General features: G+C 41.7%; 1 protein-coding gene across 1 annotated transcript in view; it reads left to right on the top strand.

Annotated features, from left to right (window-relative positions):
* Positions 1–23,269, top strand: part of efcab6 (EF-hand calcium binding domain 6) — a 191,402-nt gene that overhangs the window by 34,799 nt on the left and 133,334 nt on the right. Inside the window, exons 8-11 of the mRNA XM_062981881.1 lie at positions 6,575–6,702; positions 7,127–7,275; positions 17,815–17,925; positions 19,114–19,225. Coding sequence (XP_062837951.1) covers positions 6,575–6,702; positions 7,127–7,275; positions 17,815–17,925; positions 19,114–19,225 — 500 coding nt within the window. The remainder of the gene's footprint in view (positions 1–6,574; positions 6,703–7,126; positions 7,276–17,814; positions 17,926–19,113; positions 19,226–23,269) is intronic.

Below are 23,269 nucleotides of genomic sequence, written 5' to 3'. Positions count from 1 at the left end.
TATATGTGTTCTGTGATCTGCCCTGAGTCCCCTTCGGGGTGAGAAGGGCGGAATATAAAAACTGCAAATAAATAAATAAATAAAATACATTAATTCTACAATATAGGTGCACCACCAACATGTTAAACCTGTATCTATATCAGATGGACCACTTCATATTGCTTGTTGTGAGTGTCTTTATTTCATTTTAATTTTGCTGGGAAAACGTTTTGCCCAAAGGGAACTGGCACATCACGTAGAAAGTTGGATTTCAAAGTTTTCCCTTTTAAACTTTATTTTATGTGTGGAAAAATTTGTATGAATAAACTTTTAGACAAGTGAGACTCCTCTGCAGCTGAAGCTGAATATTCGTCTGGTGCAGTCTTGTCTGAAAGCCAGTGTGTTCTACTGGACTATGACTTACTGCTTAGCCTTTGAAACCCACTGAGTGACCTTGGGCAAGTCACACTCTCTCAGTCTCCTAGGAAGGCAAAGGCAAACTTTTTCAGATCTAATCTTGCCAAGAAAACCCTATGGTGGGTTTGCCTTAGGTTGCCATAATTTAGAAATGACTTGAAGGCACACACCAACAACAGTTTGCCTGATACAGTCCAGACAGAATTTTATCACTTTGATGAGAACTAATTTTTTTTAAAAAAACCCAACAACACGTTTTTTAAATTTTTTAACAATAGAAAATTACTTTGAACATATGCAACACTAAATAGACATGACAAACATAATCTTTGTGCAGATAGAGGGAAGGACACTTTCCATAGTAGTGGCTACAGAGGTATTTCTATAGTCCATTTCAAGCAGTTCCCGTGCTCATATTCTCAAAAGTTCTTACAACTGTTTGGCAAGGATGGCCAGTTTATTTATATATTGTATTTAGATAGTCCATTCAACATAAAAATGTAGTTTTTTAAAAATAAAACCATGACAAAGATTTAAAAGAAAACACAATTAGAATTGCACAGTAAAACAGTAAAACAGAGAGCAATAATTAAGAGCAATAATTAAGAGCTTTAAATGACTTACCATATATATTCGAGTATAAGCCGACCCAAATATAAGGCACCTAATTTTACCACAAAAAACTGGGATAACTTATTGACTCGAGTATAAGCCGAGGGTGGGAAATGCAGCAGCTATGGATACATTTCAAAATAAAAATAGATACCAATAAAATTTCATTTCATTAATCGAGGCATCAGTAGGTTAAATGTTTTTGAATATTTACCGTATTTCAAAGAAAAACAATAAACTAGCCCTATAAGTGGAAAAGTAGGGGCAACAAAAACAATATGGTATCAACAATAATCTAATAATAATAATAATATAATAATAATAAACTTCATTTGGATCCCATCCTATCTCCCCATGGGGACTCATGCCGGCTTCTAACATAGTAACAGGCAAACATTCAATGCTTATATAAACAATGCAGAGCTAGATATAGATCTATAATTATAGACACTAATTTCACATATGCATTTTCCCCTGAAACGTTTGCAAATCCCCTGTGTGTGTGTGTGTGCATTTCCCCTACAATATTTGCAAGCCATATACAGTAGAGTCTCACTTATCCAACATAAACGGGCCGGCAGAATGTTGGATAAGCGAATATGTTGGATAATAAGGAGGCATTAAGGAAAAGCCTATTAAACATCAAATTAGGTTATGATTTTACAAATGAAGCACCAAAACATCATGTTAGACAACAAATTTGGCAGAAAACGTAGTTCAATACGCAGTAATGCTATGTAGTAATTACTGTATTTATGAATTTAGCACCAAAATATCACGATATATTGAACACATTGACTACAAAAATGCGTTGGATAATCCAGAATGTTGGATAAGCGAGTGTTGGATAAGTGAGACTCTACTGTGTGTGTATATATATATATATATATATATATATATATATATATTCTCATATCTGTCTAGACATGTCAATAGATATTTGTGTATTCATTTCCCCCCTGTAATATTTGCAAGCCCTATATATAGGTAGGTAAGAATATATTCATATCCATCCAGACATCTCTCTTTATATAGATATTTGCAGAGACTTGCAAACATATGAGAGTAAATTCATATATAAAAATAATGTATATGTATGGCTACAGATACACAGGTACATGGATCTATATGTATAAAGGATTTGCAAAGACCTGCAAACATATGAGGGGAAATTCATATATAAAATTAATGTATATAGATATATACACATATAACGGTACATAGAGATGGCAAGAGCTTGCAAGGGGTTAATACCTATATATCTGTAAGAGAGTTTAACAAATATTTCAGGGGAAAATGCTTTCATAAGATTAATGAATATATATTTTTCTTCTTCCTGCCTTGCAAGGGTGTGTCTCTTTTCAAAACATTCCCTTGATTAAGAGCGAGAGAGGCTTTGCAAAAGAAAACACACTGATAAGGGAGGAGAAGAGAGAAATAGATCACATATTGCAAGCAATAGCCTGCAGACTCTGTTGCTGGCCTTGACCTTGATCCCATTATAAGCGGGGGAGGCTTTTTCAGCTCATAAATAAGGGCTGAAAAACTCATCTTCGAGTATATACGATAAGTGGTACTCAATTACCAAAATGACTCTTGAAAAGGTAAGAGATGAGCTTTTGTGGACAACTTTTGCATAATCAATGGGGCATCACTGCCCCACCGCATAGTAACACTAAGCCGTGCTTGATTTAGCACATGCATCCAGAATAGGACACCTGAAAAGGACTAGAAACTAGTTCAGGTTCAGAAGAGACTTAAGATGTTATAGTGACTGAGATATCTTTAAATAATATGTAAATTATATGCTTTAGGTTGAGTTGTCTCTAGGGAAGGGTATTTTGGGCCTCATCTACATTGTCATACCCAGTGTTGACTCATATAATCCAGTTCAAAGTAGATAATTTGGGAACAGATCCTGGGATGTATGCCAATATAGATCCAGCCTTGATGAACAGCTTTGAGATTCCTGAACATCTTTGAAACAGTTTCCCAAGATGATACCTAAACCAGAGTCATTTTAGCTCAGACATTGTATGTCAAACATTCCCCTGTCAGTTCTTGCCTTTTCTTGCTTTTCTTCTTCTAACATCAAAGGGATGCTTGAAACAAAGCATTATAAAATGATTACAGGTTGAACATCCCTTATCCAGAATTACGAAATATGAACCACAATGAAATTCAAAGTTGTCCACATGGTGCCTGATATAGAGAGACTTTGCTTTCTGATGGGCTAATGAACACACTCTCTCTCTTTTACACATTTTTAAAAAATTGTATAAAATCACCTTTGGTGATTGTAAGGTTTATATGAAATATAAATAGATTTTGTGGTTAATTTGCATCTCATATCCATGATCTCTCATTATGCACATATCTCTAAAAACATTTTAAACTCTCAGTAATTCCAAAATACACCTGGTCCCAAGCATTTTGGTTAAAGGAGATGGAATATGCATTAGAAAATAAAATGTAGTGGTGCTAGCAAACACTCCATATCTTTTGGCATTGTCATTATAAAATGATTATAAGAGAAGAAAATGGAGGAGTAGGAAGCAAAGGAAGCAGAAAGGATTGTGTGGGAGGGAAACTGCATGGGCTGAATCGAACATTAAGATAGCTTGAAGAAATGGGCCAGATCCTCAAGGAAATGTGGGCTTTCATTTAACTCCCGTTGAAGCTGTTGAGCACAGAAAATATCTTATGAGAAGTTCTCCAGAGGCTATAGAATCAAATGCCCTGTACTCTAATCTTGCCAGTCCCCATACTAAAATAATATCCTGACTTGAAAAGAAAAAGTGATATAAATGGGCAGGGTTGATTTTATTTTACCTTTAAATGTGAGAAATATGCTATAGTCACTATTTTACCAGGAAAAAAACTCTTCAACTTTTGAAATAATGTGATCTCAAACCAGCTTTAACTGCTTAAATTTGATGCTGCTGCAGCTGAATGCATATTTTAGTTTTTCACTGTTTACACATTTAGTGTGGGCGCCCTTCCAGAAAGGCCCAAAATTCAGGACCTGTCTTGGGTTTACATCCAAATGACTGGGATTTCCCAGTTTACTCCAAATTAATTAAACACTTGGAAAGATCTGGACCTTAATGTGAGGTCCTGATCTTTCCAGGTGTGGGCCCCTTGGGGATTGACTCCTGAGATTGCTTCTGGAATCCCGGGGATCATTCGCCATTGCGATCTCAGTTCTTTGGGTTCCAAGAGTTTGAATGAATGGGATGGTGCTTCCACTCTCCCTCCCAGCCCTCCATTTGCATGCATGCCCTCCATGCATGCCCTTCAGGTGAAAGCTCCTGGCATGTCAAAATTGTTGTGGTAATCTCTGAGCGGTTAGACTCAATTTAACCCTCACTGGGGGAGATTCCACCAAAAATCAGCAGAGTAGCAAAAGCAAAGCTTTCAAATGCAGCAGTTTCTTACACGGGGTGAGCAAAGAGAAGCCTTTGATCATTTAGGATTGCAATGGACTGCAGAGTCTCAATAAAAGTTCAAAAGTATTTATTCAGGTAAAAAGAACTCCATTGTAGATAGAAAGGCTGGGGAGCTGTCTAGTCTACTCTAGACTGGTTTCTAAGGAAAAATAAGAAAGGAAAAATAACAAACATCTAAATAGTTACATCTTGCCAGGAGAGATGGCAGGACGTGTTGTTAGCTTGAAGAACAAAGGGAGAAGAGAGAACCAAAATGGTTCCAACCTCATGGTCCAGTTTATTGGGGCCATAAAAGACATTCTGACCAATGAGAAGTTATTGTCCCTGGAGATTCACATTTCTACTAACTTCAAAGGAAAGGATGTGACGTAAACAGGATAGAGTGAAACACAGTAAAGCCTGTCTAGGCATACTTTGGAAACAGGGAAAGGATTCCCTCAATCTAACTCTATCATCTATCTAACTACATTTAGACTTAAGTAGTCCAGGATGATTTCCAACAAAAATTACAGGTTAGGATGTTGGGGTGGGAAGAGGACAGATTTCCCTCCTCCACCAACCTTCTGACATGTCATTTTGATGCACCAGGATCTTTAGTCGGAGGGGTCTGAGCATGCAGACAGGCACCTTGGGTAAATTTGGGTGGTAAATGGGCTGGCTCCATGCCCTCCCAGGTTAACCGCTGGTTGACTCAGGAGCCCAAAAGGTGCGAGATGGCAATGGGGACTTAACCCACGTAGTTCTGAAAGACCCAGATCTAATGGGGTATTTAACTACAGTAGAGTCTTGGTTAACCAAGCCCCAGTTAACCGAGCCTCCGTATCATCTAAGGCACTGCCGGGAGCGCCCCTACCTTTCCTTCTCTCGAGCGAAGGAAGCTCGAGAGAGGGAGAGGGAGGAGGAAGCGTCCCGGAAGCGTCCCATGATTGCTGCTTCACTCATGGGCTGCTTCCCAAGGGGCGAGGGCCTGCTAGAGGGACTGGCCGAGGGAGATCCGTGCTGCGGGTTTTCCTCGGCCAGGCCCTTGCTGGAGGAAACTCTTTCCTCCAGCAAGGGCCTGGCCGAAGGAGATCCGGGGAGACGTCGCTCAGCGAGCCCTCGCCTTATCCAAGGAGTTTGGTTATCCGAGATTGGGCCCGCCCCCTTATCTCGGATAACCAAGAATCTACTGTATGTATTTCGGTTTTACTGGAGGCATCGTTTGGACATCTTCAGTAAAACTGAGACAGGTCTCAGTTTGAAGGTTTATCTGGATGGGCCCTGAGCTGAAAAGGAAAAAAAAATCCACACAAAAACAGAGAGCAATTCATGGCTCGCTAGAATAAAAGTGATTTTACCTGCTTGTGGAAAGAAAATAAAAAAAATTAACTCCTTGACATAGCCTCAGAGTTCACCCCAGTTTAAGGCTCTTCCCATGACCTTGTAGCACCTTAACTTCCTTCTTGTTTACAAGTTCCACTCAGTGCACTTTGCCCAGCTCATTTTATGTTTTTATTGCTGTGTTTTTCATGTGTTTTATAATGATTGTGATTTTTAATGCCTTTTAAATTTATTTGTGTGTTTTTGTATTTGATATTACTGTATGTTGTATACTGTATGCTGGTTTTATATCTGTAAGCCGCCCCGAGTCCCTCTGGGGAGATGGTGGCGGGGTACAAAAATAAAATAATATTTATTATTATTATTATTATTATTATTATTATTATTATTATTATTATTATTATTATTATTATTATTAAAGAGAATGTCAGTTTATTTTCTCTGGGCAGGGAATTATTGAGCTGGGGACAACATCTAAGATCTTTTGTGTTTCCACCAAATGTAGCTGTGAGAGTAAAGGGCCTTCTCAGAAGATCTCAAAATGTATATATAGGATCAGGTCTCTGCAGAGCCAAAACTTCTGTAAGCAATACGCGTATGATATTTCGATCCCAGGAAATTGTGTGTGATTTGTTTTGTTTGTTTCATTGCATTTTGTTCTGCTTCCTCTGGGTATGTGCCTTGCAGTTAGTTGTACAAAACTTATTTTAATGCTTTAAAGGGGTTTTACTGTTACTGACTACTAATAAAGAATACTGCTAATAGCAATTTTGCTAATCTGTAGCTTTCCTTAACAGACCAGAAACTGAATGATGAGTTGTCAGAAAAAATGATACCTGAATCAAAATTACCCCCGCCTATGACACCTGAATATAATTTGACAAAACGCCATCTAGATGCCACTGCAAAGAGTTTTCGTGAAAAGGTGAACTCTTTCCTTCACTAAGGGAGAACAAATGGAGTAGACACACATACATATGTGGATACTGGGTACAGTACCACTGAAAACTGATATAGTTTAACATCAGGTGATACTAGTGTCACAATTTATAGATTCTGCTGCTGGACCTATTATTCACCAGAAATAATAAGTGTGATGTTCCCAGTGTATGATTTTCAGTAATCTCTTTGCTTATGGTGCTTGTGCTTCTGTCACTTGAATCTCTGTATTGGGGAAGATTGTAGTCAAGTGAGGTTATCAGTAACATTTCATGATAGAAAATGCAAGGGAGCCTTATGACCATATCTAATAGAGGGGGATTTGAGGGTTTTAAATATATATATAATTATCATCTAAAAAGCCTCATAAACATGATAATCTTAAGAGGAAAACACTGTATTCTTTGCAGCTGCATTCGGCATATCAGAATATTGTGAAAGCTTTCAGAGCTTATGATGTTGGACGGAGCGGATTTGTTTCTTTGGAATATTTAAAATCTGTTCTTAACACCTTTGTGTTTCCAATACGGGCTGATGTATTTCAAGAGCTGATGAACAGGTAAGTACCATGCTATTTTTCTTTGGACCTCTTCTATCATCCTTTTGAGGAAGTTATATTCATAATGTAGAATAACACTGGCATAATTTATACATTTTGTATAGAATTAAAAGCTGTTTTTACATAGTCTTTGTGATGAGGTTGCTGTTCTTTTGAAGCTTGTTGTCCTTTGCTGGTCCAACAAAATATGTAAATATTCCTCATTAGATGTGTCTCAGTATATGGCTTCGTTATATGTCTAATCATAGCAACCCCGTGAATTTCATCAGGCTTTCTTAAGAAGGAATACTCAGAGGGGTTTTTTTGAAAGTTCCTTCCATGAAATTTGCTCTTTGTTGACAGTGTTCCATCCAAGTATGAATCATAATTCACCTGTCTTAACTTCTAAAATCAGATAGGATTTTCTGCCTTTATGGTAGTTAGGTTTCATCATATATACCAAATTTGGTTGCAGCACTTAAATATTTACAAAATATTTGTTGTTCAGTTTTGACGCAATTGGAATACATGGATGGGCCAGGATGGAGGGCAGGAAAATACTGTTATCTTATAATCTACGCATTTTATTTTATAATCTATCCTGGGGCCCTTGATAAGGACTTTAACATGTTTAATAAATAATAAGAATTAAAAATGGATACAATATTAGCTACTTTGGCCTTCCTTTGGGAAGGTAAAGTGGGGTACAAACAAGAAATGGAATGAAATAAAAATAGTTAATAGTTCAATAAGATAGGATGTGTCAGTTTAGATGGGGTTTTAGAAATAAAAAATGAGCTGTGCACATTTTGAGGCCCTCTGAAGTTTAAATGGCTCACTGCTAATAAACATTTCATACTAGTGAGTTTTGAGAGAGAATCTGAACTGCCATGACCTTATTACATAGTACAGTCACCAAATAAATCATAAATGGCTTCAAGAAATTCTCCACCAGTTGTAATGGGTGATCAATTACTGGTTTTCAAAAAACGTTGCTGCTACTGTGTGATGACCCATGGGCCTTGTAGTCCTGCTCAGGACATTGTAATTCCTGATGAAGATGAAAACTTGGGTTTTTTACCTTCCCAGTCTGAACTGGATTCCTCTCAGCCAGATCTTTCCCAGGCAGATCTGGGAACCTTGCACCTGCAAGAAAGTTGTCTCCCAGAAGTATGTCAAACAAGCCCAGAACCTACTTCTCCCGTGTTCTTGCGCCGGGAGTTTTGTAAACAACAGAGAAGTTTGGATTCAGCTTCGCGCAGGAGTGCAAGAATTGCAGCTAAGAATGTAGCCAATTAAGACTGCTTCTCGTGAGAATCTTTAAGGAGTTTAACATCTGGTCTCAGAGTTTAGCTTTCGTTTCTGATTCCCAGAGTACTGCTTCGGTGGGAAAGTTAGACTCTATTTAGGTGTTTTACCCACGGAGTATCTTCGCGGAGTCAATTTCGTCAGCCTACGGAGCGAGTTGTGTCTGGACAGCGCGCTCCGATTCAAGCCTCGCTCCTGCTCAAGCCTTGCCTTGCTATCCAGCCTTCGCCTTGCTTCCCAGCCTTTGTTTATCTACGGACTTTGCCTTGTTTCCCAGGACCAATCCTTGCCTTGTTCCACGGATTTTATCAAGTTATTCCACGGACCTTGTTCTTGTTCCTAGTTACCTTGTTCCACGTTTTAAGCCTTGTTTCAAGTATCAAGTTATTTCCTGGCCTTGCTCAAGTTTATGGACTAAAGGACCTTGTCATCTCCCCTCACTTTGCCTGGCAAAGTGAGTGTTTCGGTTATTGGATTACAACTTTGGACCATAATATTTCTTATTGGACATTGCTTTTTTGGACTAATTTTGACCTTTCCTGAAAGGTCCGCTTCTGAACTAACTTTTACATTTGTTTTTATTAACCTTAAATATTTCCTTAATAAAGATATTAGTTAGAATCTGGCCTCTGCGTATGGTTATTGGTGCTCTGTAGCCTGGGTCGTGACAGTTTGACTCCGCCACCCTAAGCACCAATTAACCTCGGCCAGAATGTCTACCGGAACCGTGCCCGGTGGGCAGCCACTGAGCTACACCATCAGCAAGGACGAAGTGGATCGCATCCGCGACAGACTCAACGCCCAGGATGGAGAAATAAAGGGCTTGCGGGAGCGCGGAATCCGCCTCCCGGCCATGGCGTTGCCTACCAAGTTTACTGGAGAAGCTTCTAAGGTTCATGTTTTCCGTCGCCAATGTCAAGCTTATCTAGAGGCCCGTGATGCCGAGTTTCCCCAAGAAGACATCAAAGTGGCGTGGGTTTACAGTCTTCTAGACGGGCCAGCGGCCAATTGGGCGACGGCACTGTTCGACCAAGCCTCTCCACACCTAAGATCAGCGCAACACTTCTTGGACCACCTCAAGGAGACTTGGGGAATCGAGGACAATTTGGAGGCAGCCGGTCACAAACTCCGTCGCCTTTTCCAAGGAGACAGACCTATGTCTCAGTATATAGCCGAGTTCCGAGTGCTGGCCCACAACACCGGCTGGAACGATGTAGCCCTCAGAGGACAATTCCGGGAGGGTCTCAACATTGAAATGCTGGAAGAAATCTCCAAGGTGGATCCTCCCCAGACCCTCGAGGCACTCATTGATCAATGTTTACGGGCTGAAGTCATGATTGCCAACAGGAAACAGTGGGTTCGAGGCCAGGGCAGTAGAGCCGGGGCAAAACCCCCCGCTCCCGCCAGCGTTCAGCCACGTCCAGTGTGGAGACCCCCACCGCCAACCCCATACCCCAGAGGAGGCGAGGAGGTGCCGATGCAGTTGGGCAATGTGCGTCCCAGACTAGATGCCGCCGAGAAGGCCCGTCGTCAACGCTTAAACCTCTGTTGGTACTGCGGGAACGGGGGCCACTTCGCCAGAGAGTGCCCAGCCAAAGGGAAGCCGGCCGCCCGTCTTGCGGCGGCGTCCTCCACGGAGACGAAGGCGTCTGAGCCGACTGGCACACAGCCGGCGGGGGAAGCCAACGACCGGGTGTAGAGAGGCTCGCCAACCCGGTCAAAAAATCCATTCAAGAGCCGCCAACCGGGGTCCTGTTCCTTCTCGGGGTCACATTATGGTCAGCAAAAAGGGGACCCGTCATGATCCACGCCATGATAGACTCTGGAGCTACCAACAATTTCATTGATAGAGAGTATGCCGACTCTCTGGGATTACAATATCATGATTTCAAGAATGCCCGTGTGGTGCAAGCCATAGACGGCCGCCCCCTCAAGACGGGCCCCGTAAGTCAGTGGTCGGAACCCACCAGGATGTGGATAAGGGAACATATGGAAGAGATTTCCTTCTTTGTTACCGAGGTCCCCCATTTCCCTGTGATTTTGGGAATTCCATGGCTGACTCTCCACGACCCTAACATCTCCTGGTCTAACAGAGAACTGCAGTTTGCTTCACCGTACTGCCAAAACCATTGCCTCGTAGCCAAGGTCTGCCATGCCACAGACACCGAGCCCATCATCACCTTGCCAAAGAAGTACTCCGAGTATTGGGATGTATTCTATGAGAAAGAAGCCGAAAAATTACCCCCACATAGACCTTATGACTGTGCCATTGACTTGGTGGAGGGGGCCCCGATCCCGCGAGGGCATCTCTACTCCCTGACTGAACCAGAGCAAGAAGCTCTCAGGGAATTCCTAGAGACAAACCTTCGCAAGGGATTCATCAGACCCTCTCAATCCCCAGCCGCCTCCCCAGTGATGTTTGTGAAGAAGAAGTCAGGGGAACTACGCTTGGTGGTGGACTACAGAGCATTGAACAATATCAACAAGCGGAACAGCTATCCCCTGCCCTTAATCTCGGATCTACTGGATCGGCTTCGAGGAGCCAAGGTTTACACCAAGCTGGATCTTCGGGGGGCTTACAACTTAGTTCGCATCAGGGAAGGGGACGAGTGGAAGACCGCCTTCCAGACCAAATTCGGATTATTCGAGTCCCGAGTTATGAATTTCGGTTTATGCGGAGCTCCCGCAACGTTCCAGCATTTTGTCAATGACATTTTTCAGGACTATCTAGACAGGTTCTTGATAATCTACCTGGACGATTTTTTGGTGTTTTCTAGATCACAATCAGAACATGAGAACCACGTCAAAATGGTGTTACAACGATTGCGGGATCATGGACTTTATGCCAAGCTGGAAAAATGCGCCTTTGATCTACAAGAGGTAGATTTCCTTGGTTACCGCATCTCGCCTCTAGGGCTTTCCATGGATCCAGCCAAGGTTTCAGCAGTATTGGAATGGCGGGCGCCAACTAACAAGAAAGAGGTGCAGCGTTTCTTGGGGTTCGCGAACTACTACCGCAAGTTCATTCCAGATTTTGCCCGCTGGTCCGACCCCATCACTAGCTGCATCCGTGGAAAGCAGCCTTTCCGCTGGACTGATCAAGCAGAGAAAGGGTTCCAGCAACTAAAGAAACTATTCACCTCCCAGCCAATTCTACAGCACCCAAATCCTGGAACCCCTTTTGTGGTGCAAGCGGACGCCTCTGATGTGGCAATTGGGGCTGTACTCTTACAACCGGTGGGAGATCACCTCCATCCCTGTGCCTTTTACTCTCGTCAACTAACCACACCAGAGAGGAATTACACCATTTGGGAAAAAGAACTACTGGCCATAAAGGCAGCCTTTGAAACTTGGAGACATTGGCTAGAAGGGGCCAAATTTCCCATTGAAGTCCACACTGATCATCGTAATCTAGAACATCTAAGAACTGCCCGCAAACTAAATCAGAGGCAGCAACGTTGGGCTTTATTCTTTGAACGTTTCAACTTCCAGATCCATTATGTGACCCCAGCCCAAACCAAGCAAGCAGACGCCCTGTCACGTAAACCGGAATACGCTGCAGGACGCAAGGAGACCTTTGAATCCCAACTACTACAACCCGAGAACTTTGCCACGCTCACAGTGGGGAACACCAAATCCACTCCCATTGGTTCAACTTCCTCTACTCCAGGACCCATCTGTGCTCAAGAAATCAGGGCTAGTCAGCAAGCAGATGCCTGGGCGCAGGACCAACTTCGTCAAGGTCTGCATTTTCCCTTTTCGCTTAAAGATGGACTGCTTTGCTATAGAAATCATGTTTATATCCCACCCGGACCGGGCAGGGAAAAAGCGCTTCGTCTGTGTCATGACTGCAAACCAGCAGGGCATTTCGGACTATTTAAAACCATGCATCTGATCCTAAGGGATTTTTGGTGGCCCAAGATCCGCAAAGATGTGGAAAAATATGTCAACACCTGCCCAGTATGCCAGCGCTCCAAGATAAGAAGGGAGAAACCCTCAGGGCTTCTACATCCCCTTCCTACCCCATCTCGCCCATGGGAAATAATTTCTGCGGATTTCATCACTGACCTACCACCTTCCTGTGGATTCACCACGATCCTAGTGGTGGTGGACCTTTTCACCAAGTTAGCCCATTTCATACCCTGTGAAGGTCTCCCCACGGCCAAAGAGACTGCAGATCTATTCCTTCAACATGTTTTCAGACTACATGGATTGCCCAAGAGTTTAGTCACAGACCGTGGTTCCCAATTCACCTCTCGTTTTTGGAAGGCACTACAAGAACTATTGGGCATAGACTCTCGTTTATCTTCAGCTCATCATCCTCAAACAGATGGGCAAACGGAGCGCACCAATGCCACCTTGGAGCAGTATCTTCGCTGTTATGTAAACTACCAACAGGACAATTGGGCTTCTCTGTTACCACTGTCTGAGTTTGCCTACAACAATGGAGTTCAAGCTTCTACAAAAGAAACGCCGTTCTTTGCAAACTACGGCTTCCACCCACGTTTCTTTCCCCCTGTCATTGAAACTTCAGAAGTTCCCGCAGCAGAGGATTGGCTGCAGGAACTCACAGCGGTGCAACAACTTTTGCTCCAGCAACTGGACCAAGCCAAGGAGGACTATAAACGCCACGCCGACAAACATCGCCAGCCGGGCCCCGAAATCAAGGTAGGAGATCGGGTTTTCCTGTCCACTCGCTTTCTGCCCTCCCACCACCCTTGCCGGAAGTTAGATGCCCGTTTCATTGGCCCCTATCCAGTGGTGGCGCAATTAAACCCCGTGACTTTCAAACTCCAACTTCCGCGTTCAATGCGCATTCACCCAGTGTTTCACCGTTCCCTGCTCCTTCCGGCGGATGGTGTGCGACCTGATACAGACCAACCGGCCCCCCCTCCTGTTTTGATGAATGGGGAGGAGGAGTTCGAGGTTGAGGACATTTTGGATTCTCGCTTTCACCGCCGCCGCCTACAATATCTCATTGACTGGGTGGGTTTTGGCCCTGAGGAACGCTCTTGGGAAGACGCCTCCACAGTCCATGCTCCTGAGCTAACCCGTCGCTTTCATCAGACCTATCCCGCCAAGCCGCGACCTCGCGCCTCGGGGAGAGGGCCCCAGTTTGGGAGGGGCCTTGAGGAGGGGGATAGTGTGATGACCCATGGGCCTTGTAGTCCTGCTCAGGACATTGTAATTCCTGATGAAGATGAAAACTTGGGTTTTTTACCTTCCCAGTCTGAACTGGATTCCTCTCAGCCAGATCTTTCCCAGGCAGATCTGGGAACCTTGCACCTGCAAGAAAGTTGTCTCCCAGAAGTATGTCAAACAAGCCCAGAACCTACTTCTCCCGTGTTCTTGCGCCGGGAGTTTTGTAAACAACAGAGAAGTTTGGATTCAGCTTCGCGCAGGAGTGCAAGAATTGCAGCTAAGAATGTAGCCAATTAAGACTGCTTCTCGTGAGAATCTTTAAGGAGTTTAACATCTGGTCTCAGAGTTTAGCTTTCGTTTCTGATTCCCAGAGTACTGCTTCGGTGGGAAAGTTAGACTCTATTTAGGTGTTTTACCCACGGAGTATCTTCGCGGAGTCAATTTCGTCAGCCTACGGAGCGAGTTGTGTCTGGACAGCGCGCTCCGATTCAAGCCTCGCTCCTGCTCAAGCCTTGCCTTGCTATCCAGCCTTCGCCTTGCTTCCCAGCCTTTGTTTATCTACGGACTTTGCCTTGTTTCCCAGGACCAATCCTTGCCTTGTTCCACGGATTTTATCAAGTTATTCCACGGACCTTGTTCTTGTTCCTAGTTACCTTGTTCCACGTTTTAAGCCTTGTTTCAAGTATCAAGTTATTTCCTGGCCTTGCTCAAGTTTATGGACTAAAGGACCTTGTCATCTCCCCTCACTTTGCCTGGCAAAGTGAGTGTTTCGGTTATTGGATTACAACTTTGGACCATAATATTTCTTATTGGACATTGCTTTTTTGGACTAATTTTGACCTTTCCTGAAAGGTCCGCTTCTGAACTAACTTTTACATTTGTTTTTATTAACCTTAAATATTTCCTTAATAAAGATATTAGTTAGAATCTGGCCTCTGCGTATGGTTATTGGTGCTCTGTAGCCTGGGTCGTGACATACTGTGCTGTTGCCACTTTTTCTTTATGCTCTTAAATCTAAAGACAAAATGGTGATTTTATTTTCTTGCAGTTTTCCATGGGGGGGGGGGGCTTTTCCTCCATCTAAGCATAAGAAGGTACATTGTCATTTTAATGATGGTATAAACAGAAATGTCTTTGCTGCAACTGCTATATACATTCAGGCGATAGTGCTTAAATAATGTAATTCCAAAGTTGCAGTGCTATGAATTCAGTACAAAGACCCTCCTCAATGATGTGATGGTGGAATGAAACAAACAGCTAGCTTTCTTGGAATTAAAAAATAATCCTTTGGGAAAGATTTAAATTATGTTTTGCCCGATGCTACAAAGGCGTTCAACATACTGGCACCCTGCTTTTATATATGTCTCACTTTTTACGTGGTGAAGCATTTGTAATATTTATTATATCAGTGTAATATTTATCTATCAACATTTTATTCTGTCTCTTTCTTGACATTTTCATTGCATAAAATCTGGAATTGTATATGATCACTGGAGGAGGGCCTTATATTGCATGCATATATTTAAGAATGGTATTGATTATACAAAGCTTTCGCTTGCCCATTGTGTGTCCTTTCACCACTGAATTTGTTTACTCTTGGTCTTTAAAACCAAATGATCATAATTTCCTTTTTACAGGGCACATTTCACTCAGGTTGGTTACTATTTAGTTAGGTGCAAAGGTTAGAGCAGTGGTTCTCAACCTGTGGGTCCCCAGATGTTTTGGTCTTCAACTCCCAGAAATCCTAACAGCTGGTAAACTGACTGGGATTTCTGGGAGTTGTAGGCCAGAACACCTGGGGCCCCACAGGTTGAGAACCATTGGGTTAGAGGGTCTGTCCCCTTTAGACACTATACCTGGTGACAGATATACAGCTACATGGTTTTAGAAATTGTTGGGTGAAATGGAGGGAGGAATGAAGCACTTTCAGTCATCATTTGCAAAATATTTGTTTTCCCTCCTGCATTCCTATGTGGGGAAGGAGGAAGTGATTCAAAAGTTGTTCTTTAAAATGTCATCTAAAACTGGGAAAAGTAGAGGGGGAACAAAGCCAGATACTCTATGCTGGCATTTGCAAATGCTAGATGAAGTTTCAGTCTTGATTCTCCTCCTCCTCCTCCTCCTCCTCCTCCTCCTCGCACTCGATGGGAAAAAGAGAGAACTGGAATGAAGCCCACACTTTCAAGCCAACTGAGAGTAGCCAGTAGTCAGAGCCGGCCCTAGGTATTTTTCAAGTGTAGGCGAACCAATCACTGAAAAATAAAAGCGTTGGATAAGCGAAAATGTTTGATAATAAGGAGGGATTAAGGAAAAGCCTATTAAACATCAAATTACAAATTAAGCACTAAAACATCATGTTTTACGACAAATCAACAGAAAAGGCAGTTCAATACCTTGCGGAGGCAGGCCGCAGGAGACAGGAGTTGCCTCGATGGCGCCCCCAACAAGATGGCGCCACAGGCAACTGCCTAGTTGGCCTGGTGGTTGAACCGCCTCTGACAGTAGTATTGCCCTCTTCTCTGTTGCCCACAAGAAAAAAGAAAGGAAGAGAAGAAAGGCCAAGAATGGAATTCATGATTTGAACTAGCAAGGTGGTTTCTTTCTAGGATAGCTCCAAGAATGAGATTAAAGTAGAAGTCCATCACATGCAGACATGAGTTATATGGGCAAGATACCTTGGCTGAACTATATTCACGAGATAGAGGTTTCCCATCCCTGGTCTACACCCATTTCAATCCAATTTCAGGTCTCTGTTGGGCCCTGAAACTATCTGGGTGACACTCTTTGAGAACTGATAATCATGAGTGGCAAAAAAAGAACAATACTGTTGACTTTCCCCAAGAAATTTTGACTTTCCCAGATCTCAGATCTCATAGTAACCTGGGATGAAGATAGGAGGAAAAAGGGAGGAGGGATAGCTGGCGCAGCCACACACATGCTTGGAGGGGGAGGAGGAAAGCATGGAGCCTCTCAGTTTGCTTCACAGAGTCCTAAGGGCTCCACAGAGCACAATTTGAGAGCTACTGCTCCATAGAATTTGGTGCTGGGGATTTTAAACAGAGGCTGAATGGCCATCTGTTAGGGGTGCTTTGAGTGCATTTTCCTGCTTCTTGGCAAGGTTTGGACCGGATGGGCCACAAGATCTCTTCCAACTCTATGATTATTTTTATTTTTGTATGTGACTTTTTATGACTGTTTTTATCATTGTTGATGTTTTATTGCTGATTGATCTGTTTTATTGTTTTGCATTTGCTTTTATATTGTTGTGTCTGAGCTTGGCCCCATGTAAGCCGCCCCGAGTCCCTTTGGGGAGATGGGGTGGGGTATAAGAATAAAGTGATTATTATAAAGTTATTATTATGATTCTATTATAATTTTTTTTCATTGTACCTGAGAGGATTCTGTTCTGGCGTCTATGGTATCCAGCAGCTACATATAACAGCTATTAAGAGCTGTCTAGAATCAGAATCAGATGAGACAGAGGAAGTTTTGAACTCAGGCTAATAAATCAGAAGCTTACTGCAGACATAACAACTGCTTTTTGTTAATGGTTCAGTTGTTTCTGTAGGCATTATTATGGGACCGAAGCACACTTCTACTTAAGGAACAGCTTCATAGTTTGGGATACTATTAGATTCACCTCCTAATATGAATACACAGGTAATATCCACAGAACGGAGCACTTTTCATCTGTTCAGGCTGATATATCAGCTGTAGCATCTCCTTCACCAAGATAGTCTCATTGCAGTTCTGGCTGTTTTGCTGTCTTGGAGCTCTACTGCTAGCCTGCATTAGAAATCAAAGTGTCGACACAGGCCCCACTTTGTTGAATCTACCTCACGTTCAAACATCAATTTTGATCAATTGTAGGTAATCTTACCAAACAAAGACATGTTTTGCACTTCTATGGCTATTCATACAGTCATGTTCCTAGGTACTAGTTCACTCCATGCCTCTGGGGATGTAGACCAAGTTGATAAAAGCTTATGCTACAACTTCTTTTTCTAAGTTAGTCTCAAAGTTGCTACAGTTCCAGACTAATACAGCTATAGCTTTGAATTCAGTCAAATACAGCACTTTAAAACATTAATTTGTTGTTTTGTTGATCAGATTTGGAATAAAAATTTCCAAGAATATGGCTTGGGAAAGATTTTTAGATACGTTTCAAGAACCCTTGATATTTGATATGAGCCAAGCCTCTACTACAAGAAAACAAGGCAGGTAAGAGAGAGATTGCACTTTATGGCCAATGGTCTTAGCCTATGATTTCAATAAAAAGTCCTTCCACAGTCTACACTGCATGGTGCGGTTTACACATTGTTTGGCAGAATTCCACCAGAAATCAAGGCAGAGTAATACTTTTATTATATGTGTCTTAGGAAATTACCTGTTGTTCTGATATTTTACATTTCAGAGTATATATTGGAAACATAATAAGAGTTCACCTAACATGTGATGTCTACAAAACGAAGAAACAATGTGGTACAGGCTTTTCTGTCACCTGCTCCCAAGAACCTTTGCTATAATGATTTTCAGAACACTATCTACTGGCCTGTGCGCTTTATTATGAAACTCTCATTTGCAAGGCATCCTATAATACATTCTAGGACAGATAACTTTGTTCATGCAGAATTCCAGCCAGGGTGTGATGGCTCACTGTACTACTTCTTAACCAGACCAAATATTTCCCCTAGTTTCTGATTTTTCATCGAAAAATTCTTCATGTTTTGTTTTGGTAAACATATTTTGGACTTCTATAAACATCCATAACATTTTTAAATATTATGCTTGGATGTAATGATTTCCACTGAAATGTTTCTGAGTCCCCCTGAAGAGATAGGGCGGCCTATAAATAAAGTTTTATTATTACTATTATGTTTCTGAAACCATTTTTGTAGTCCTACTAGGAGGATCTGTGGGCTAGTGTCTGTAACTGCAACTCTACTATGCCTTCAACCACAGGGTCCTTCTCATCCAGTAGTCCCATTTTTCTGAACAGAGCTGCCTTTCTGTTTTCTCTATTCCCACAGTATTGCAGTAGATATTCCATCTGTCGGCTTTTGATTCACCACTGAGGAATCACCATCTATTTTTTCATACAGTATTAATCAGCAATGTCTACTGAGTAAGATCACTGGTTCTTATTTAACTACGTTGTTGGTAGGCAACCATTCTCTTGAGTTTTCAGATAAAAGAATTTTTTAGTTTTGTTTGGATTGAACTAGTGAATTTCTGAGCTCAAAACACATGCTCTACTGCTGAGCTACAACTCTTTCACTTTTATTGGATTAAAATTGAGTTGTGGAGTTCTGAAATGGACTGGATGGCCCTTGCAGTTTTATCCAGCTTCTTGATTCTGTGGCTGCTACTGGAAATTTTGGATGAGAATTCATTATTTTCCCCCTGCAGAAGCAGAAAATTGGATGAAGATGTGGCTAGTGACCGAATTCTCATAAAACTGCATGAACATATCCAGGATGCCTATACCTCCCTCAAGAAGGCCTTTCTAATGCTTGACACAGTGAGAATAATTCTTTATAAACATCCTATATTACAACATTTTACTAGACACATAGCCTTCCAGAATCTTTTCCTATACAAAAAGACTCATTTTTGCTTTTGAGCTTGTGATTACAGCTGCGTTGATTTGCCTTCAGGTGATGACTTGTTTCATGAAATAACCCACAAGAGTATAGCCAGAAATATTATGATGAAAACTCTAAACCTATATTTGGAGCAGTACTTAGCAGAGAGCAGTAGAACCAAAACAGTGCTAGTGTAATTTGGTTACATGAAGATTATCAGCTTTCTTTGATTAATTTAATCTTCTACAGTAACGTTTATACTTTTGCATTCATGCAAAGGCATGGAATTGAATTGTGAACTGGTATAAAACAATCTGCCTGATTTTCTTCTGTGTCTATAAATTAAAAGTGTACAGAAGTTTCACAAAATGAGGTTTCGAATACCCATGGAATGATACAAAAATCACTCAAGGTTGCTGTTATGTGCTCTGCTGGACTAGATTTAATTATTCTTTATTCTTTCTGGCTGAATTTTTAAATAGCTGTTCTTTTGACTAAATCCCAAGTGTCTAATTTATATACATTATTGTGTTAAAATCTGAAGTATTGTAAAGTTTCAGAACAAGTCATACCAAATCAGGAGTAGGCTGAATGTTTTTCCTGCTTTTAAAATATTTTTGGCCGTATTTAAAAAACATCTTTTCCTCTTCAATGATTTTTCAGAATATCATCCAGCATGCTGGCTAACATTCAAAAGTATTAATCCGTGTATTGTCCTTTCTGTAATATCACTCTGTCCTAAATATGCATATAGTTAAGTCTGATAGGATATAACAGCATCACATTGGCCACGTGATCCTTAATTGACTAGGATTATCCATCTGATTAGTCAAGGGAGCAGTATGCTTATTCTGAATTAAGAACCATGGCCATTAATGGGATCTATGTGTAGTGAGTAACTAGAAGCAGGAATGCAGCTTTACTTTGTTCCCTACTTATGTTATGATGTAATGTGATATTTGTGCAAATTTATGTTAAAGCCAAAAGGAAATGGTGCAACAATAAAAGCTTCTCTTTTAGAAGAGAAATAAAGGATACCAGTTTAGCATTAATAACTAAATAGTGATCATGTATGTCAATGGTTCCCAACCTTTTTTTGACCAAGAACCACTTGACCAGGGACCACTTTGACCAGGAACCACTCTCCAACATTTGTACCAAAAGGGTTACAAATCGGTTTTCAGTCAACTTTTGATTCAGTTTGGTTATTTGGGGTGCTGATTCAGAAAACTGCATTGGATAGACCACATCAGCTCAAGTTTCTGATACAGAACATATGCCATCCAGTACTCACCACCTGCTTGCCCACAGAAAACTACATTTCGTAATCTAGAGTGGAAGTGATCTATCCCATGCAATTTTCTGAATCAGCACCCCAAATAACCCCAGGAACAGGCCTAAAAATAAAGACACCAAGGCACCCCCACTTTTGGGTGCCACATGGAACGGCTCCGCTCAGGGAGAGGGAAGAAGAGGACAAGCAGCAGTCAGGAGGCTTGTCACGCTTTTTTTGGGTAGTCAGCCTCTTCCCTTCCGACATCCCCGTTGCCTCAGCATTGTAAGTGGGTTTTGCAAGACCAGTCGCTCTTGTTACAACGGTGTAGTAACGGTGAGGCCACGGACCATATTTTAGTTCTTGGGGACTACTGGTGGTCCATGGAGCACAGGTTGGGAACCACTGTTGTATGTGGAAATGCTGGCAGATTCACCATTGCATCTCCTGATGAAGTATTTAATGAACTTTCTTCCTGCCCTTCCCCAAAACGTTCTCAGCTGACATTTGCAAATATCAGAAGGTCAGCTTTGTTTTCTCTCTCTCTTCCTCCTATGTAAAGCACTACTTGGGAGTGAAAATGGAACAAGAACAGAAAGGAGCATCTGTTTAGAGATAGCAGGAATTTCCTTTTCTGCTCTCTTAGCAAACAGCCAAATTGGATGGTGCAAGGAAGCACCTGTATACCCAGCAGAATAGAGGTCCCACTCCCATTTCAGATAGTTAAATTGAGTGACACAGTAAAGGTACCTAATCCAGATGCTCACTTATCCCAGTGATGCTGGGGGGGGGGGGGGTGAGAGAGATTTATTTATTTATTTCCAGCATTTATACCCCGCCCTTCTCACCTGGGGGACTCAGGGCGGCTTACAACAGTTGGCAACATTTAATGCCAAGAACATAATAATAAAACAAAAACAGTACATATAATCAATTAATACTATAAAAATACATCATTAAAATACATCATAACAATTAAAACGTATGTAAATTAGATCAATTTGTCTAAAAACCTCATGCTTCAGCCTTCAATCGGACCATGTCGACGTTATTGTATTGGATTGACAAATATCCATTTATTCTTGATGCAATTTAGTGTATATATAGTCCTAGTTTATAAAATAACGTTGGGTATAATCTCTGGTTAATAATGTTGTCATCTCAATTGTCTATGAACCACAGCCCACCAATTATCTTTAGACTACAGAGGCAACTAGACAATTGCTGGTTGAATGGTTTCCCATTTTTAGAGGTGTATGAGAGAGAGTAGAAGATGGATGATTATTTATAAAGAAGGCTTCACCATTCCGAAAATAGCTTTCTGATATATTAACTATGAACTTGAATGTGCTGTTTTCCCTTCCCTATGGTGGCCAGGTATAACTTGTTGTTATTTTAATTCGCTAGGTACAGTTCTTTAAAATTGTATAGTTATTTGGCTTAGCTGAGCAAATGATAAACTAGAGGGAAAATTAAAGTCTGCAAGTAGTCTGGATGGCACCAAAAAAATGTGCTGTGGGCATGCCTTCCAAATTCCTGCTGGCATGTTTATTATGGATTGGTTATATAAATGCTAGATTTTACTTCATGTCTTAGACACTTACATAACAATTGCTCTAACTTTCTCATCCACTCTGGCGGCATAAATTGTGCAGTAAATCCCTCACAAAAGAGAAAATTGTCCTAACAATTTACAAAGTAGAGCTCTCTTGCTTCTCACATCTCAGTGCATAATGGTAACGCATAGCATATTAAGTCCCTCATTGAAATATAAGATTAAATCCCACTGAAATTGCAGAGTGCTAAAGACTTTAATGAAGAATGAAAAAATATCCAAGATAAGGGAGCTTAACTACAGGAAATTTAGGGCTGATTTATGCTACCTGGTGGCCTCAGTATGAGTGATCCAGGGAGGCGTGGCGCTATTATTGGGTTTGGGAGCATTCATGCAGTTTACTTTTGTTAACTGCCACTTCTAATTGAAGACACCCTGCATTGCAGACAGCAAGAGCCATGAAAACAATTCTGGTATGGACTATGGAGGTATCAAATTATATCTATATGAGTCCTGCGGCTCCATAAACCCAATGACTCTTTCCATACCTCAAGTGTGAGTTCAAGGAGGTTTTGCCACTAGCTAATGTGAGCCAGCCCATAATTAATGTGCTTTAGGTCAATAGTAAAGCTTACGACTTCTTTTGTTTTTCAGACATTTCTCCACTCAGTACATTTATTTTTCTTTGGACAAGTAGGCTCATAGAATCACAGAATTGGAAGCGACCACAAGCTATATCCAGTTCAGTCCCTTGCCATACAGGAACCCTCAACTGAATAATAATAATAATAAAAAACTTTATTTATACCCCGCCACCATCTCCCCAACGGGGACTCGGGGTGGCTTACATGGGGCCATGCCCAGAACAATACAATATAACAAAATAACAGGTCTTGCTGATCAACGCCAGATCCGTCAATGGTAAGACTGCTGCCATTCAGGACTTGATCCTAGATGGGGGGGCGGATCTGGCTTGCATTACCGAGACTTGGCTGGACGAACTGGGGGGAGTAAATCTCACTCAGCTGTGCCCACCAGGCTTCGGAGTGCATCAGCAGGCCAGGCTGGGGGGGGGGCGCGGAGGAGGGGTCGCAGTTGTCTATCGGCAATCCATCGCCGTGGTCAGATGCTCTGTTCCGCAAGCATCTGGGT

This window comes from Anolis carolinensis, chromosome 5 (genome assembly GCF_035594765.1).
Source record: "Anolis carolinensis isolate JA03-04 chromosome 5, rAnoCar3.1.pri, whole genome shotgun sequence".
Classification (NCBI taxonomy): domain Eukaryota; kingdom Metazoa; phylum Chordata; class Lepidosauria; order Squamata; family Dactyloidae; genus Anolis; species Anolis carolinensis.
Note: the sequence above shows the minus strand (reverse complement) of the source record. Positions and strands in the feature narration are given on the sequence as shown.